Consider the following 20,062-nt stretch of genomic DNA (forward strand, 5'->3'; position numbering starts at 1 on the left):
TCCTTATTTTTCTTCTGAAATTAATAAGCTCATTGCACATTAAATCTCTTCATCTCACTTATCAGAAGAACTTCTGGTAGCCTTGATTGTTGACTTTCATATGACAAAGATATAGTAAACGATACGTGGTATCGTATGGTGTGGAAACGGTGTCCATACATGATAGATACGTACATTTAAGCATTATATTAGAACAATGTGTCTTTGTCTTAATAGATAATGTCTATGTTTTGTAGTAATATTGTATAGAATTAGAAATTTTTGGAAAATAATTCTTAGATATATGATTTGTAGTAATATTGTGCACAAATAAATATTTTTGGAAAAACGTTTATTTAAATAATTTTTTCACCTGGATTTTCAAGTGTATTGGTCCCTTAATAGTTACACCAGAGTTATTCTTATATAGTCAGTTGTTTCAAGGCAAGGTCCTGAGGCTAGGATTTACAGTGGCATTGAAGAGGTTATAGCTACTGTGGGTTACCTGCTGTCTGGATTTTCATTTTATTCAACATCAAGTGCCCCTCTTGTTGATTTGCACTGTTAAGGGCTCAAGTAAAATATCAGATGACGATGATTAATAATGATGATGATAATAACAGAACAATAACAATGACAACGGCAATGACAATAATAATGATAATAACAATAACAACAACAACAATCATAGCAATATAGCAATAGCTATAGCACTAACACTAACACTAACACCAACACTACCAGTACCACTACCGATACCGCTAAAGATGGTATGCTCCAAAAAGATGGTACATTGCAGAGCATCAATTTTTTTAAATGGAACACCCTATATATTTTTTTAAGTTTTTGGGTTCTCCTTTTATTTATGAACATATTTGATTAACCATGTTCTATACCTATCATGAACGGTTAAATCTTGATTCAGACCTTTTCCATACTCTTAAATAAATAAAGTAGGTGTTGACTACACGTCAAAAATTCTTCAATGTAGCTTTGCGACAGTTTCATTGACAGTAATTAAATTTCAAACTCTCCATTCAATTTTCAAATAAGTATTAGATATGCCATTAATTTTTACACTAAATGAATATGTTGATATGTTACTTTTTATGGCGAGTGTCCAAAGAATTCCAGAGCCGCGGAACTATTGTATAGGGAAAGATTTCCTAATAGACATGTGCCATCTAGACAAACATTTTCTAATGTAGAGCGAAAATTGCGTGCTGGCTCATTTCTAAACCCAAGAGGAGTTCAGCATGTACGCTTGGCAAGAGACGAAGAAAATACTATCAACATTCTTGAGTTTATAGCAGTCAATCCACATGCGTCTGTTCGTAATTTTGCTGAAGAAATTGATATAAGCAAATCTGGTTCACCGAATTCTAGCAAATAATGGACATCATCCTTACAAACTATCTTTGGCTTGTAACGTTATTTATTATTTGTCACCATGGACGAGTAACTCTTGGGGATAATTGGTACAAAACACCAAGTACACTTTAAAGATGCATCCAGCTAAGCTACAGTAGGGTGCAGTGAGATCACAAGGTCGTGGGGTGTAGTACAAAGTTATGAATGTGTAGATAGATTCTTAAATTATGAGGAAGGACTAAATTTAAACGAAATATTCTTAAAATCAATTTAATACAATGGAATGTTAATGAGTGGTTAAATTTTACAAACAATAAAAAAAGTAGCAATTTTTATCAACTTACAATCAAAATTTTAATTTAAATGTCCGACAATATATGACACAACAGATTACTTTTGGGTTCAATATCACTACTTGATTATACAAAAAAAAACAATTACAATACTGAGGTGGTGTTCACTTCTGACAAGATTTGGTTAAGATTGGATGGGTCTTACGTTGGTTTGTCCGGAATCTAATGGGGGTGTTGACTTTATGGTCGTCTGTCTGATGGAGATGGCCAGTTGGTTATCGGGTGACAGACTCCATGACAACCTCCTCCCAAAGATGTTGATAGAGAGATGCCCTGGATCCAATACTATGTTGTCTTGGTCAGAAGATCCGTCGTGTGGTGAAGTGTTGTAAGTTTGAAAAGCAGAAAATAAAAATATAAGCAAGTAGGATATTTACAAGGATGAGTGTTAGACAATACTCAATCTGGTTGTCGGTAATTAAAATGTAATGTACAATTTCTTAAAATTAAGTAATATTTACAATTAATGTTATGTTTAACTATTTTAATACTATGATTATAAGTAATACGATGAAATCTTAACTAAAAATGGTGAAAAGTGAAATGAATTTATACTAGAGATAACTACAGAATTTGAGAATCTGTGCAAGATTTAATTCCAATTATTTTAAACAATATTTCACATATCAAATTGTTAACTAAAATTTACTAAGTCAATTTAGCCAAAAAATAATTCGAAAATAATCAGATCGTATCGTGGATATATAAAATTTACTGCAAAAGTAATAATAAAAAAAACACCCTATAAAAATGGTAATATAGGAATCAGATTTTCTTTGTCTGACCTTTTTCAAAATGGTGGTTTTGAAAATGTGGTATACTAAAAGATATTTAAATAAAAAAACACTAGATAATTTTGCTATAGCTTGACAAAAAACTTATAATAAAAAAACCAGAAAGATACGATAAATAGGTACGTTTAGTACAGTTTTACATCCCTGAAATTAATATGACTACAAAAAAGGTTTCATTTGGTGGCCGCAAGGATTGGTAAAATAAGCTGCCTTTATTAAAAGAAAAAACAATAAAAGAAACTTACCTCAATCAATTCCTTTGGATCGTGAGCCAACCAATTCCGATCCAGACTGTGAAATTTGCCAGGGGCCCAGAGAGAAACTCTGCAAGTCTGCGAAGAAATCGGAAGTTTAACTATCCTCTGTGTAATCGTCAAAATCCAGGCGATGTCCCGATCAAATACTCTGAAAGTCTGAAAGCATAAAAAGACAACAGAACGGGTTCTAAAACTTCACTAAACGAAAAAACTAAACAAGATAAGACACCTCGTGGATCTTTTCTTGCCACATGCCTTTGACCAAAAATGGAGGTCAAAGTGAACCTAAATTAAATAAATAAAGGTACAAGCGTTAGCAAAATATTATAAAGCAAGGCAATTAATTAAAGCAACAGTTAATTAAAAGGAAATAAACCACATTTACATACCAGACTGAAAAATTTCGGTATTCTTCCACGATAAAACAAAATGGATGGTCTCTCGAATACGATCTAGTTCGTTTCGATGACAAAATCAAAAAAGGGAAGAGAGTGGGTTCGTCACATCTTTTAAAACTCCGGTGTCACGCCATCTAATTTAGATGCGGGACTATTCTATGACACGGATTGTTCGCCAAGGTAGTACGGGATAGTTCGGAGTAATTAGGGAGTAACTATAAGTGTTATATTAAAAGTGACGTTATACAGTGTGAATAAAATAAATGAAACAAAATTAATAAAAATTTACAGGTTCAAAATTTAAGACCTAATGATTACAACAGACGTCTGGAGTATATTGCCTACGTTATGGTTCAGTTACATGACGACCCTCAGTTAATAATAATAATTTTATGGAGGATAAAATTATGTGGACCGATGAAGTACGTTTTCACAATAATGGTATGGTTAATCGGCATAATAGCCATTACTGGTCTGTCGAAAATCCTCACTGGGTCAGAGAAACCCATTTTCAATCCATTTGGGTAATGTGTGGTGCGGCTTGTTTAATGGACGAATAATTGGACCATACTTTTATCAAGGTACTCTGAGATTATTGTTCCCGATCTTATTGCAGAAATTCCATTAAATGAGCGCCTCACTATGTGGTGGCAGCAAGACGGAGCACCACCTCATAACACACATGTAGTAACGCATTTTTTGACTGAACGATTTGGAGGGAACTAGATTGGTAATCAGGGACCTGTTAGGTGGCCTGCACGGTCACCTGACCTGAATCCTCTCGATTTTTATCGGTTGGGACATTTAAAGCAAGTTGTGTACGCTGAAAAACCAAATAAGCTTGAAGATCTACAGAATAATATCAATCACTCGTGCTTGCCGTCAAATATCACCAGAAGTTATACGTCTTCTTGTACACATGCACTTTTAAGGAGGTATGAATTGTGTCAAAATGAAAATGGCCTACAATTTGAGCACATTTTATAATAGCTATAATGTTTTTTATTTTGTATTATTCCTGAGAGTAGGTACTTATTAAAAAAATGTTACTCCAAAAATTGTCTACATTACCTCAAGAACGGTTAATGATAGGTATAGAACATGGTTATTCAAATATGTTCATAAATAAAAGGAGAACCCAAAAACTTAAAAATATACAGGATGTTCCATTTAAAAAATTGAAGTTCGGCAATATACCATCTTTCTGGGGCTTCCTGTATATTTGAAAATAAAATGATTAAACGCATCTTTTTAAGCAGCAAAATCTTTTCTATATAACATTTCTTTCTATCTCGACTAGTTTCTGAGATAATGCCTGTCAAGACAGCTCTGGGACACCCTGTATAGTGAAAATATGTACTAGTATCCGGTGATGCATCCAGCCCAAAATCCGCATCAAACAGTAACATGTTGAGGATTTTTTGAACCCCAAATGCGACAATTTTGTTGATTAATGAAGCCATAAAAATGAACCTCATCTCTGAAGATGATTTTGTTCGAAAAATCAGCATGTACTTGTTCCATATTCCATTCAATAAACTCTCATCGCTCTTCGAGGTCAGTAAGCTTCAATTCTTAAGTCAATTGAACTCTGTAAGCATGAAGATGCAGTAAAGACCTCGAAATGTTCAATAATTAATTGATTATGCCGAATGGATGTTCCTGGACTCTCAACAACACTCTCACGAACTGTTTCGATATTTTGTGTCGAGCGACTTGTTGAAGGACGGACAGACTGTTTAACATCACTAATTGATCCAGTCTGCCTGAATTTTTCAATTAATCTCTTCACAGTTGATGTTGTTAAATCACCATTCCGTCTATATTTTGTACGAAAATTACGAACTGTAGATGCCTGCCAAGCCTTCATTATTTTTAAACTTGCTGAACAATGAAAACGCGTTGTTCCATCGTAAAACGCTCCATTTTTAGTAACTTTGAACCGTCAGCTGTCACGCTGTCTTTTTTTCGTTGGCAGCACTTACCGCACCGCAATGGCGCAAAATTCAAAACTTGCGTGAATTTTGGGACACCCGATATTTATATTTGTCGGAACTAAACTGCCATAAACCCTAGAAGTACTGCAGTATATTAAGATTGGTTGTATATTGAAGTAATTTAAAATAGATACTATAAAATAGTACTTTCTGGGGTATTTTCAATAAATTGTCAATATAAGTTACTTAAAATAAAACAGTGAGAGTTTAATACATAAATACTGGTGTTTGTTATTACATAGTCCACTATTACCACTTACAAGCAACCAAATGATAAAATGTACAATTAAATGAGCAATAAGAGAATAAAAGTTATCATCAGTTTATTAGAAATCTTAGTTCATAACGTAGCGCATTTCAGACACATGTTCTAAGCCATTTTAACTTCGTTTGTATAATTTATTTATGTCGTCACATGCATCTATATGTACTATACAGGATGCAGCGTGTAAAATTAATCTACAGCTTCCTGATGATATTTGTAATAGAAAAGTCTTATATGAAAATGTTCTAACTTCGCGTTTTTTTTTTGTAAATTAGTTCATTTATTCAACGAGACCCTGTATTATTTATTAAAAACTTTGGAGATGTTTTTATGCGACCCGAGATGCAACCATATAATTTAAGTCGGTATAATCTAATACTAGTAGATAATACTAAAAGAAGGTTAGGTTACATTGTCAAAAAAATTTGTGCAGTCAACTGATTTTGTATTTGTATTGAATTCATTGTTCACTTAATTATTAAATATTAAGCATCGTCCATCGACCCATCAGTGTTAAAAAGTGAAAGGTTCCAAACAAAAATTTTTATTTTTTATTTCCACGATAATGTAATTTTTATAAAGAAGTAAAAAATAAGAAAAGCGTGCCGATTACATTAAAAACGAGATTCTTATTTCTTACTTTGCTAATTTTTTTAGTTTGTGCACAAACTAGTTTTACAATGAACCAAGAAAACAATGCATTTACTATGGTGCAGCCGGAGAAAATGCGCTCACGGCGACTAGGTTGTACCGGGAACTATGGTCACAACGTCACCCCCCCATGTGCAAATACAATCCTACAGTGCGTTCAGTGCAAGATACGGGAAGTGTTATTCCTCGAAGAGAAGGACGTGGTCAGCAAGTGAACCTTAATATTGAAGATGCAGTGTTGGAAAATCTTGACGAAGACCCCACAATTAGTACTCGATGACTCGCACAGCAAGTAGGAACCTCATCTCGTACCGTACATCCCATCTTAAGGCGCCAGCTGTTGCACCCCTATCATCTGCAACCAGTTCAACAGATTTTACACCCGAATTGTGATCAACGAATGCGTTCTTGCAGATGGTTTTTACGGCAATGTACCAATCGTAGACTTTCCTGCTTATGTTTGTGTAACGTATGAGGCGACATTTACCCGTGATGAAGTGAATATCCATAATGTGCACATATGGGCCCATGAAAATCCTCACGCGATTAAGGAAACTCATTTTCAACATCGGTGGACCAACATATATGCTGATTTTTTGGAGAACCGGTTGCCTAAATTATTGGACGATATGGCATTACAAGTTCGGGCACGCATATTTTATCTTCAAGATGGAACTCCTCCACACAGTACTCGAGAAGTAACAATACTTTTGAATGAAATGTTTCCTCAGCAATGGATTGGACGCTTTGGTCCTGTGCCGTGGCCACCTGGTCACCCTATCTAACTCCAATGAACTTTTATCTTTGGAATCACTTGAAGTCATTGGTTTACAATACTCCATTTGTTACGGTGGAAGAATTGCGAAACCGTATACTTAAAGCTGCTGACACAATTAGGGGAATACCTGGAATTTGAGAAAATATTCGCCAAAATTGGGTGCGTCGGAGCTATGCCTGTACCCGCGCTAATAGGGATCAATTTCAACATTTTCTCTAGAAATGGTAAGTTTTATTTCATTTTGTTCCATATTTTAATGGAGTTTGTTTAGTGCACGCAGTTGGCAACTACAGATGCTTATGGATGTGGTTTTGTTTGCGAACTCTTGCAGTAACAACAATGCATCTAAGATTGTAATTACTATTAATTATTGTAATAAGAAAATATCAGTTTTTTAAATATCTATTTTTCTTAGTTTGTACTTTTGCATTGAAAAATTCCCTAAAAATTGAGAAGTATTTTTCTATCTTTCAACGACGATTTGTTTACCGGCTGGTCTACAGCACGTAATTCATCGTACACCACGCGGACAGGACCGTCCCAGAGAAAATATTTTGATCCATAATTGAACTTTAATTTACGAAAAAAAAACACGAAATAGAATTTTTTCGTATACGACTTTTCTTTTACAAATATCGTTAGGAAGTTGTAATTTATAGATTATACACGCCACGCCCTGTATGAAGTATGAAAACATGTAAAAGCGGGGAACTTCCTCTTCAGTGTATTTTCTGTCCTGTTTGCATTATTTGTATGAAACAGTTTTTCAATATGCTTTTCTGAATATTATGTAGATTCGGCTGGAGACAAACTTTATTATTAATGCTAATTATGGTTTAATTTATACCGTAAGTCCCAAAAGTTTGGAATAATACTTTTATTATGTATTTGTTTGCAAAATATGGGAATAGATCGACTTTGTTTTTATTTGTTTCGTACTTTTTGATGTAACGCACGCATAGGTGATACTAGTTGCGTTTAGGATATGACGTCACTCTAGTTTTTTTTAAATAGGGTATGTATATTATGCCATTATTAGTATTAACATATATCACACTTAGACCAAACAATACAAAATGGAATGTAACTCGAATAAGATTAAGTATAAAGTTGTAATCGACATTCTTAAAATGAATTAATTTTTTTATTCGAACATGCGGAAATTTGAAAAATTTTAATTAATTTAATTTATGGCACATTTATGTATATGTTATTTATTATAATTAGTTAAAAATTATTAAATTAGAGGTATGGAACTATTTCAATTTTCCTTTGAACTCCAGCTAGATTCTATATTTTACTCCAGTTTTTTCTCTTATTCAGATCTAACTATAGGTTCGCTACAAATAATTTGTTGAAATTATGAGCACTTCAAATATTCATTCCATTGCAATGAACATATGCTGGCAAATTTATATAAAAAAGTGCTAACAATTCGATATCTCTATATAGAAATAAAGACACTTGTGATAAGAAATTATATCTCTCTTATGTAAATTTTTCCTATGAATTAAAACATGCATTGTAACTTGACGTAATTATTAGAAACCCCCATAGTGGCCTCACTTACTTTGTTAAACGATTTTACCCGTTCGATAAAACTTACAGATCAAAATTTTGTATAACTGAGATGCGTTGTATAGCTACGGTGACCATATGTACTTATTTAAGTAGGACAGTACTTACTTTTAAAAGAAGAAGAAGGCTTTTTATTTTTTTACTGTTTTTAAACAAATATCTTGATATATTGTTCTCAGTTAATCTCTTTTGGAACTTTTAGTTGAATATTGATCTACTGTGTGTTCAGTTAATATGAAATCGTACGTTCAAAAAATGTGATATAACATTCGACCGCACCCAATACTTTTATTTCTATCTAATTGCAAACGATAAACAGAATAGCCGTCTGTACTAATATCGATAGTCGACCGATTTGAACGTTCTTTTTTTAAAGATAAGCATCTGTCCGAGAACTATTTTGTAGTACTTTGGTATGTTTTCCAACCTGAAAAACCGCTTCACGAAAATATTTGTTTATGAAATCAAAATTTTTCGAACTTTTAAAATCGCTAGTAGAATAGTGAAAAAATAATAAACAAATTTAATTAATTTACTTCACGTTAACATTTACATTTATAGTAATAGACATTTCGTTTTTTGTTTTATCACATTTAACTTACTTTCCGTTAATAACAACCCTTGTAGCATTGTTGCCATCGGATATCTGCCGAAGTTTGTGAAGAATTTGCAAAGTTACGGATGTCTCTTCTTGTGAGGAGCAGCTATATTTTCTTTGGATTTTTCTTGCAATATCAAGTTTGTTACTTATATACTCCTGAATATAACTTTCTGCTCTTCCATACACCACGCCGTTTGATGGTTGTAAGATCAGGACACATTTATTGGCCAATAAAGTTGTTGAACTGCGCCTCATACAATTAGTCCAATTAAATAAGCCTTTAAATCGAAATTTTGGTAAACTTGACTGAATTTTTGATATGAGTTAGTTTAAGATATATTATAACAATAAGTGAGAGTAATTTTTTGTTCAACCCCCGGCCAAGGGTGAAAAAAAATAAAACAAAGGGTTTTTTCAAGATAACTCAAAAAGGGTAAGGGCTAGAAAAAAATTTCATAAAAGTCGTAAAGCATACAATTCTACATAAAAATGGCCTCTTGATTTTTTTTGTACTATTAAAATTAACAGAGTTAGGGAGGTTAGGGAGATTTCAGAAATTTAAAAAAATCATAACAGAAAAATGAATGAATTTTGTAATTTTATTTTTCAATCTGTTCTAAAAAATGTAACTTTTCTTTTCAGAGAAATAGATATATATTTTAATTTTTAATAAGAAAGTTATTACAAAATCAAATTTTTAATCGTTAATTTTAATGATTTAACAAAACTAAAACAATGTTATTTCTATACTATTCGATTGATTATTATTTAAAATAATGAAAAGTTGCCTTCGAATTTTTTTTACGTTGGTTTCTTAGACAGCTACAAATTTATTTACCTTTTTATCATCTGAATTTTATTTAGCTCCTACGACACTGCCAAGACAAAGACAAAAAAATCACGTTCGCTTTGTCGCACCATGGTACCGAAGTCGTGGACAACTTAGTATGCCTATGACAAAGATAGATAATTTCGTTCGCTATTGTCAATGCGCGTGCGTTAGTAAACGTGTGTTTCTTTGAATTATTGTAAGCTCAATATCCATTGGTAATTTCAAAAAGGTAAATATTAATAAGGAGTAATATTTTTGTTGATTAAATTTTGTTAAAGCTCGATATTTTTACGCATTCTTGTCTATGTAAAACGTGGAAATTTATTTATTAATACTTGTAGACTTGTAGTTTGAATTGTAATAACATAGTGATAACAATAATATAAATATACCTATATCATATATTTTTTTGTCTAAAACATTAAGAAAACAAGAAATTTTCTTACAAGGAAACTACCCCAACCCGAACACCCCGATTTTCAAGATTTTTATATATGTTGTAGAACATAAAAGATTAAAAGACACGTATTTTTTTATCGGCGGAAAAACATTTTTACGGGGCGAAATACACCCTTAAAGTTCGACACCAAAAACAGTTTTAAAATAAAAATGTCATTTAAATGTCATTTTAAAAAAATAATACTTTCGAGTGTGTAGGTATTTAAATTTTGCGTGTTTTATTGGCAATTCTCGTGCGACAAGTAATATTACTACACGCAAATCAATAGAGTGGACAAACAGCTAGTTACCGACCTAAAAAACATGCGAAAAGATAGGACTTATCCGTCATGAGTAATAAAAATATTATTTTTAAAAAGTGACATTTAAATAACAGTTATTTATGTCAACTTAAACTGAATAGAATATGTGGACCCCACCGGAGCTTTGCTCCTGGACTCTAAGATTTCATTTCATTCGTAATAAAAAATAGTATGTGCAATTCGTGCGGTTGTCTATTGCCCACTTGAGCGGATGAGCGCACTCAGTTCACTTCGTGGGCAATAGACAACTTACCGCACTTATTGCACAATGTTGCGTTCGCGTTTTAATTTCTTTATATCCACTTAAGAATAATAAACTCTCGAACTACGTTCTCGCGTTTAAACATTCGTGCGTGGATAAAATGCTACTTAAAATACTTAGACAATAAATAACTATATATTTCAAAACCTAACAAAATACCAATTTATAAAGATGCGTTTGACTCCCAGTAATGAAATGGAAAAATAATGGGATACGGACTAAATATTTGTATCTATTACCGACTCTAGAACAATTGTAACAGAGCAATGTTGTACGACTACCCTCAAAATGACAGGGGCTCTCGGAATTTCAACGTTTAACAGCAGTAATTGAGTGATGAAAGTGAGTTTGCTTATTACTTATTTACTGCGAAATTACTGCAATTTGCTTTTATTAACGCTGATTATTATCTATTCTTCAGTGAATATGTGGTAAGTATATCTTTTAGTAATCAAAATTTATCTTCATATGAGGAATTACGGATTATAACGTAAATTACTCATATGACATTGTTTCAAAAAGTATCCACTTCACAATAGTATTTTAAGTATCACGCATTATCTTATATATACATATATAAGAGAGTTTTTATTTCATTCTCCGCCGTTACCAGTGCGAAGGCGAACACCAGCGAAGATGGATAACTTGCAAGAGATGTCCGATGTTCTGAGGAGAGGTAATATGAAAACCTGAAAAACTTCTTGTTGATTTAATCCTAAATAATATTTTCAGTGTCCTTGATCTCCATAAGGAAACCTGATGGATTGGTGGATAAATTAAGTAAAGACAAACACAAGCCCAAGGATACTTTGTACATGGTACACACTTTAAGTTTACTATTTGGTGCGCTCAATATGCTTCCTTTGACTTTCTTCATAACGGCTAACGATGTAAGTTCTAAATAATTGCTTTATACAGGGTGTTCCTAAATAAGTGTCGCAACGGAAAACTGTAATTCCTCTTGAAAAAAGAAACATTCTTTTCCTTTTCAATTTTTCTCTCCGGGCTTTCGTTTTCGAGATACACGGTGTCAAAACTTTAATTTTTTTTTTATTTTTTGCCAATATCTTAGGAACCGTTTGAACTACAGAACTTAGTTTTTGTACACGCATTACCACTATTAATAGCTACTTTTTCGCACCCTTCTCTAATTCATTGAACGTCCCAGTGGTGGAGATTTTAAGGTATCGTAAGGGTTTCCCCCCTAACTTTTACGCCACTGGAAAAATTGACATTTGACAGCAAATTCTGAAGCGCCAATGAATTTTACACAAAAAGAGTTCTCTTGGTTCATTGCTCTAAAGTCAACAGTGTTCAAGAAAAATGACTTTTTATGAACAAAAACAAACATTTTGCTAACGTTTCGAAAAACTTTTGTAATTCAGATAGGTAGTAATAATTAACAATTTTAACGAAATTTAACAACATTTGCAGCAAGTAGCTATTAATAATGGTAATGTGTGTACAAAAACTCAGTCCTGTAGTTCAATTCCTAAGATTTTGGGAAAAATCTGAAAAAAAGTTTTGACACCGTGTATCTCGAAAACGAACGCCCGGAGAGAAAAATGGAAGAGGAAAAAATGTTTCTCTTCTCAAGAGGAATTTACAGTTTTCCATTGCGACACTTAATTAGGAACACCCTGTATACTTATAAATAATTTAATAAATAAAATAACTCGAATGTAGAATTTCTTTTATGTTCATTATTGACTTAAAAAAACTGTGTATGAAAGAAATTTGAATATTTTTAGATCATCTAAAATATAGGTTATAAAAATACGACAAAAATTTTTTCTGGGAGATTTGTCTAAGCCAACCTATCATAATTGAAAATTTGACATAATTGGCAAAACGCTTGCAAAAATCTAACAAATATAAATTATTGACTTTGATAGCTGTCTGATCTACATACATAAACTTTACACCAATATATTACCAGTTTAAAACGTAATAAGTTTATATAAAAGGACTAAAATACGCTTAGGTATATAATAAATGTTAATACTTTATTACATTTTTTTAGAATTAAACGTTATATCGAGTGTTTCAGGAAGAATAGTCAATACTTCGGTATGTTATAGTATCGTTTGAATAAAAAAGTTAATATCTGGGCATAAATGTGTTCAAATCTCAATGGCTACTGAGATACAGCAATTTCAATGTCGATTGCGTCGAGCGCAAAACAGATAAATTATCGAGTAAGCTTTTTTACTCACTTTAAATACGCTGATATGGTGTTTTGTCATGGGTTTTGCAATGGGAGAGCACCTGCAGATCGTAGAGAATATCAAAGACGATTTCCTAACCGAGTGTTACCTACCAAAAGCATTTATTAGAACATTCGACACTACGAAATGCGGTTTTTTTCCAAAAACGTGCAGTTGAACAAAATGTGAATGAAGTTGAAAATATTCTTAAATTGGTAGAACGCAGTCCGTTTACAAGCACAAGAAGAATTTCTGCACGGTTCGAAATTCCTCATGTAAGAGTATGGCGAACAATGGGTAAGTAAGGCTTGTATCCATTTCATAACCAACGAGTGTAACACTTTGAATCAAGAGATCATGCCAAGAAATTGGAAATTTTGTGAGTGGATAAATGTTAATCGCCAACTTGTTCTGATACTTTTTACCGATGAATCGACTTTTAATATATTTAACATATATTCAACAATCAGTTTTGGTCTGACGACAACCCATCACATGCCAGTGTAGAATCAAATATCCAGCAAATATTCTCACTAAATATCTGGACTGGAATGATTGACAATAGATGTCTAACAGCGACAAGTTATTTAGAGTTCTTGCGGAATGAACTTCCAATATTGTTAGAGGATGTTTCCTTGGCCACAAGGGCCAGTATGATTTTCGAACATGATGGTTCTCCCTCTCATTACAGCCATCAGGTGACATATCTAAATCAAGCTTTTGGAGACCAGTGGATTGGTCGCAGTGGTCCTATCAATTGGCCAGCTAGGTCTCCAGAACTAACTCCAATAAGTTATGGATTATGGGGATGAATGAAAAGTGATGTTTATAAAGAAAATGTGAATACGCGTGATGAACTGATCGCTCGCATTATGGACATTGCAACGATAATAAAGCGACGCCCGGAAAAACTGCACAACACAATACGCAACATTCTCGTTAGAACAGCGAAGTGTGCGGAGTTTGACGGTAAAACTTTTGAACCATACATTTAATCTCTAAAAATCAAAATTCTATTTTATATATCAAATATTGGATATTAAAATTAATAAAATGATATTCGCTTGTGCTTTATTTCCACTGGCCGTATCTCAGTAACCATTGAGATTTGGACACACATTCATATGAACTTTTTCGTTAAAAATAAACGATATTATATCATATTAAAGTATTGACTATTCCTCCTGAAACACCAGATATATTTGATTTATGCGATTACCTATGTAATCTATACAATTCTACATTCAGCTGCAGACATAAAGATCATTGTTATTATATCGGTATTGATTTAAGTACTATATATTTTAAACTACTAAATAACTGATATTATGTTCGTTATTCTGTTAGTATTGTCATAATATTACGCTTTAACCAAGTACAATATAAAATGAAATGTACCTCAAATATGATTAATGGAGCTATTCCGTAGTTTTCTTATTACCTATGCTCTAAATTTATATTTATATTTATAATAGTGATAAAAAAATATCATAAATTGTAATCATAACGTTTACAGAAATATTTATATTTGCTTTTTTGAGATTTTAACTAAATCTGATAAATACTTTTTGCAATATTATTGATTACATTTATTAAAAAATTCTTAAATGCCATCGCTTACAGTCGCTGGAATATGTTATAGAATAGTACCATAAATATATATATGGATATGTTGGTTATTATAATTAACAAAAATGGTAAAAATAGGCACATGGATTCTCCTTTGAACTCCATCTAGGTCTTATATTTTGCTCTAATTGATTTCTCAAACCAAAAAAAATAAGATACCGATTTTCTCTTATCACAATTTATTTATAGGTCTGCGTGAAATAATTTAATAATTTATTAAAATTATGAGTACTTCAAAATCTTTATTTTAATACAATGTGTGTATGGTAGCAAAACTTAATACAAGTGGTAAAAATTCGATATCTCTATATAGAAAAAAAGACAATTGTGATAAGATATTCTTTTATATCCATTACCTACTAATAATTTTTCAAAAATCGTTAAACAGTGGTACATTACCAACATATTCTAAAATGGCTAGGATAACGCTTATACACAAAAAAGATGATAAGAATTTGGTAAAAAATTAGAGACCCATTACTGGCCTAAACTGTATAGCAAATTTGTCATTTATGATAAGATGTACATATGAAGTTACAAAAAATCTGATTGTGTGTCAACAACATGGTTTTTTCTGTTGCAGGTCAGTAGAAACTAATTTAGCTACTTTTGTTAATAAAGATAATATAACTTTCAATGAGGGAAAAGAGGTTGATTTTGCCTTTGATCGAGTAAGTCATGACACACTACTTTTCAAATCACATGCACTTGGTTTGGGTGACTATCTAGTAATTTTCTTCCGAACCGAAACAATTTCTTTGTTATCAGAGTATTGATTCTGATACATATCTGGCCGGTTTTGGCGTCCCACAGGGTTCAAATTTGGGACCACTACTTTTTTAATTTTTATAAATGCAAAACGTATAATATCAGACTGTCTCATGTATGTCAATGATATTCACAAATATAAAATGATATACCTAAACGTAATTTACGTAGAAAACAAAGTTCCCTTCAATTTATGTAAAACCATGACATTTATAGAATCCTAACGCCTAAGCAATATGTTTATACAATGAATGAATGAAATGCCAATTTTACCCGAAATCCATAAACGATATCAAGATTTTGTAAGAGGCAAAAAATCTTCTAAAATAGTGCTTACATATTTTTAAAAATATAAATTCTCTCGTCACTGGCGTACACATAAAAGAGTTACGGATAGCACAGAAAGAGAACATCCTGTATATGTATTTTCATCAAATTCTTTATTTACATTGCCCTTATATAACGAATATGTATATTAAATTTGAAGTTTCTAAGAAAAATAGGTTTCAAATTATTTGAAAAAAACTAGGTTATCCTATACAGGGTGTTTCTTAATAACATGCTAATATTTAAGGAGGCTATTCTTGAGTCTATTTTAAGAAAAAATTCCATATGAACATATGTCCTAAAAGCCTTATCTTTTGAACTACAGGGTGCTAAATTTTTAAGAAAAAACATTTTTTTATGATAACTGTGGTATTACCCTAAATATTTTTTCAAATTTGGTACATGCCTTCTATTCATCGAGATGCATTTTCTGATGTACAAACAATTTTATTATTTTTGCCAGTGGCATCTGTACAGGTTTTGTATTGAATATTTTTGAAGAAAAATATCTTACGCCAGCGTAATTTTCTTTTATCATTCCATAATGTATGTAGATTACTGTAATTTCATAATTTCAATGTTTAAAAGTTATTATCTTAAATAAAATATTATTCAAAGTTACATAAATCTTTTTTTTTTCTCGTAAGTTGTCCAATAAGATGCAAATGAATGAATTTTATTTTTTTATGCAAAAACCGTACGTCAAACGAAAAAATTCAAGACACCACATTTGCTCGGAAAGGAATTAGGATTTCAGATATGATTTTTACTTTAAGAAAAGGCAGTGGCGTAACATATTTTTCTTCAAAAATATTCAATACAAAACCTGTACAGACGCCACTGGCAAAAATAATAAAATTGTTTGTACCTACATCAGAAAATGCATCTCGATGAATAGAAGGCGTGTACCAAATTTGAAAAAATATCTAAGATAGGTAATATCAAAGTTATCATAAAAAAATGTTTTTTCATAAAACTTTATACCCTGTAGTTCAAAAGTTAATACCTTTAGAACATATGTTCACATGAAGTTTTTTTCTTAAAATGGACCCAAGAATAACCTCATTAAATATTAGCACGTTATTAAGAAACACCCTGTATAGAAAGCTATATCTGAGTAGGCGTGCACTTTTGTATACATATAGGTAAGTTAGGCTAAATAGTCTTATTTTCACCAAAGGAGCCTGTGTGTGCATTGTCCATCCTTTTAAGGGACACCCTGTATAATAGGCTGTCTGTAACCCGTTTGTCTCTCATTCAAAATAAATAAATAAATATATAAGGAATTATGTCTTACTTGCCTAAATTTGTAAAACTGATATACTCCCATATAGCTCAATTTTGTAGCGATTTTGCTAAGAATAATTTTACCCTAAATGTAAAATCTAATGCTTACTGAAAGTACCTATCTATTTTTTACGGTACCGGATATGAGACATTAGAATCACTGAAGAAATATTGATGCTTACTTCACTACCTATTTTTTTTGTAGTACTGGATGTATAAATTTAGAGATCCTGCAAAGGACACGGTAGATCTGAATAATAAGACGACCCTTGAAAAATATTTCGTGTCAGGAAGTCTGGTAGTCCAAACTATACCCTCTATGGCGACTATGTTACTAGCGGCAACTTTCGGACATAGATTTAAAGTACAACCCAGGATTATTATATCGTTGACTCCAATAAATATTATTTTTGTTGTATTTACTGTCCTCATAAAGGTTAACACAGACACATGTAAGTATACAATTTTTTTACAATGTATGCGAAAGAATTCGTACGGGAACAACTCCTACTAATAATTTTAACATATACGTACACAGACGTATTTATTATTAAGTCATATAATCATGAAAGTTGTGTATTAACATATCCTAATAGGAGTTTTTTTTTTGGCCAGTGTATTTTTACAAAATTAATTGTTGTCCAAATAATCAGAATGATGTACCAATAATTCTTGAGGTAATATAACGAAAATACCATTTTTTTGCTATGATCTACAAGTCTGCCATCTTTTTACCGTTTTCTTATGTAGATACACGAAAAATGTATACTGCTCAAAATTCTCTGGGTATATTATTATAAACTATAAAACAATATCGCTTATTAATATAATGTATGAACTAAGTATGACTTTTGTTATTCAATCATGACAGAAAACGTACAAATTAAAATTCATTAAAACAATTTAAAAGAGTGTTTGCTTTTTCTCGAAAAAGAAGGGGTGGGTGAACTTTGACAAGAGTGTAGCATTGAAATATAGTTGTACATAGAAATGTCATACCATATGTCAAATCCTGATCTCAAAGAAGCTCTGCCTTAAAATATTTCTAGCTTGCAACATAACGTCATGCCCTGTATAACTTGTTTAAAAACTAATCATAATCAAACCTGTCTAATTATGACTTCTGAAAACAAAGGCCTAGCGAAATTCAATACGATTCATTTCTTTCACTCAAAATTCAATTAAAAGAAGCAACTTTAACGACCTGTTATCATGAAACTAAAAGATGATAAACTCATAATTCATAGATGAGAAAAATCTTATTTTCGATATTCTATTGCTTCTAAAATTTATATGTTATTGTGGAATATTTTATACAGGGTGATTCAGAACTTATCAAAAAAAAATTCTAGATGTACAGGGGACCCTTACAAATACGATTTTGTAAAGAAAAAATCAAAAAGGTCAGTTCGAAATTGATTTAAAAATACACTTCTGCACGGCACTGGAAACTGGTCCACTGTAAAACCTGACCTCGCACAATGCGACCGGTATGGCGGCGTGATAAAAACGGACAAAAACTTTCGCAAGGAAAGAAATATGTAAATAGAATTTTAACGCACCTATTTTATATCGGCAACTTCAAATGTTTTTGCCTTTATTAATTATTAATAAAATTAATTTGTGTTTTTAAATAATAAAATCATTTGACATACCCGATGCTGCAACAGCAATTGTGTAAACACTCACGTGTAAACACATTTGGGTCCGTCTTACTCACTTTCTACGAACTAACATAAATGTTGTCTTGCTCACCATAAATTAAAACGATATCCATCAACTCTGAGTTGCTATACTAAAAAACTGATGTAAATACCACAGATAACAGGTAAAAACTACCGCAACGACGGATTTCAGTATTAGGAGTCACATGGCTCTCCACGCGTATTGCAAATGGCGCTAGAGACTACAGTTGTCCAGCTATGTAGTGGTTTAATGTGCTATAACTTCAATAATTTTTTTCTCAGAAACTATAAGGATTTTACAATTTTTTTTTACAATATTTACTCCATTTCTCATGCCGCATCTATTTCCAAATTTTTTTGGATAAGTTGTTAATCACCCTGTATACAGGATGTTCAGTTACTAATCGGCCAAACAAAATAATCTCTACAATAAACGATTAATATTCTTCGAGTTTTTGAGAAGCATTTACTGTCATTATCGTTCATTGGGTTTAACGTATAAATGCATTAAAATAATCAACAGCTTTCCTAAGGAGTTTTCTCTTAAATATACAAAAGGATCATTTTACTCATTCTTAAAATGATTCCTTCTTTGAGGTAAACTGATCCCTTTGGAAAACGACGGGAAATTAATTGCTACGCAAAACAGTAAACGTACTTAAACAACAACTTTCTTTTGTTAAAACAATTCGCACTGATGTGGATGCTAATCAAAAGTGTGGACATCAAATTTTTTCAATAATTTATTTTCTTATATTCCGTATTCTGTGGATTTGTTTTAAAATAACTATTGCGATTGTGGGAATCTAAATTTTACCTCATAGGATGGAGATCTTGTTTCATATAGACTTTGAATCTAACCTAAGATTGCAGACAGATTAATTTTCGAAAATTTTGTACCGGCCCGGAAATCATTCAGCTAAAAATATGTCCAATTTTTCTTACAGTTTAGTTTCTTAAAAAAATGAGGGGGATTATTTTGCTCACAGGGATCATTTCACCCATGTCTCTAATATCTAATGATAAGGTTCCTCCCCTGTCAAATTATAGAAAAATTAGTCTACGAAATTCTCAAAAACTCAAATTTTTCAACTCCAACATCCTACTTTTCGGAAGTAAAGCAAGAAAAAATTATTTGTACTTCCTCTCCCAGTAACTGAACACCCTGTATAAGTACAACTTCTTATATTTTGTTGACAACTAAGATATTTTTTAGGGCAGGTAGCATTTTTTGTACTCACTCTTCTGGGAATGGCTCTTATAACAGGTAAGAAAATACCTC

General features: G+C 31.9%; 1 protein-coding gene across 1 annotated transcript; it reads left to right on the top strand.

Moving 5' to 3' along the window:
- Positions 1–11,508: 11,508 nt before the first annotated feature.
- On the top strand, positions 11,509–19,732 carry LOC108906713 (equilibrative nucleoside transporter 3-like). The gene is made up of 4 exons (XM_023454353.1): positions 11,509–11,553; positions 11,610–11,767; positions 17,301–17,547; positions 19,728–19,732. Exons 1-4 carry the CDS (start codon positions 11,514–11,516, stop codon positions 19,730–19,732), a joined length of 450 nt encoding a protein of 149 aa, XP_023310121.1. The 5' UTR covers positions 11,509–11,513.
- Positions 19,733–20,062: the final 330 nt, after the last annotated feature.

The sequence above is a fragment of the Anoplophora glabripennis genome, unplaced genomic scaffold (assembly GCF_000390285.2).
Source record: "Anoplophora glabripennis isolate ALB-LARVAE unplaced genomic scaffold, Agla_2.0 scaffold187, whole genome shotgun sequence".
In the NCBI taxonomy this organism is placed as follows: Eukaryota; Metazoa; Arthropoda; class Insecta; order Coleoptera; family Cerambycidae; genus Anoplophora; species Anoplophora glabripennis.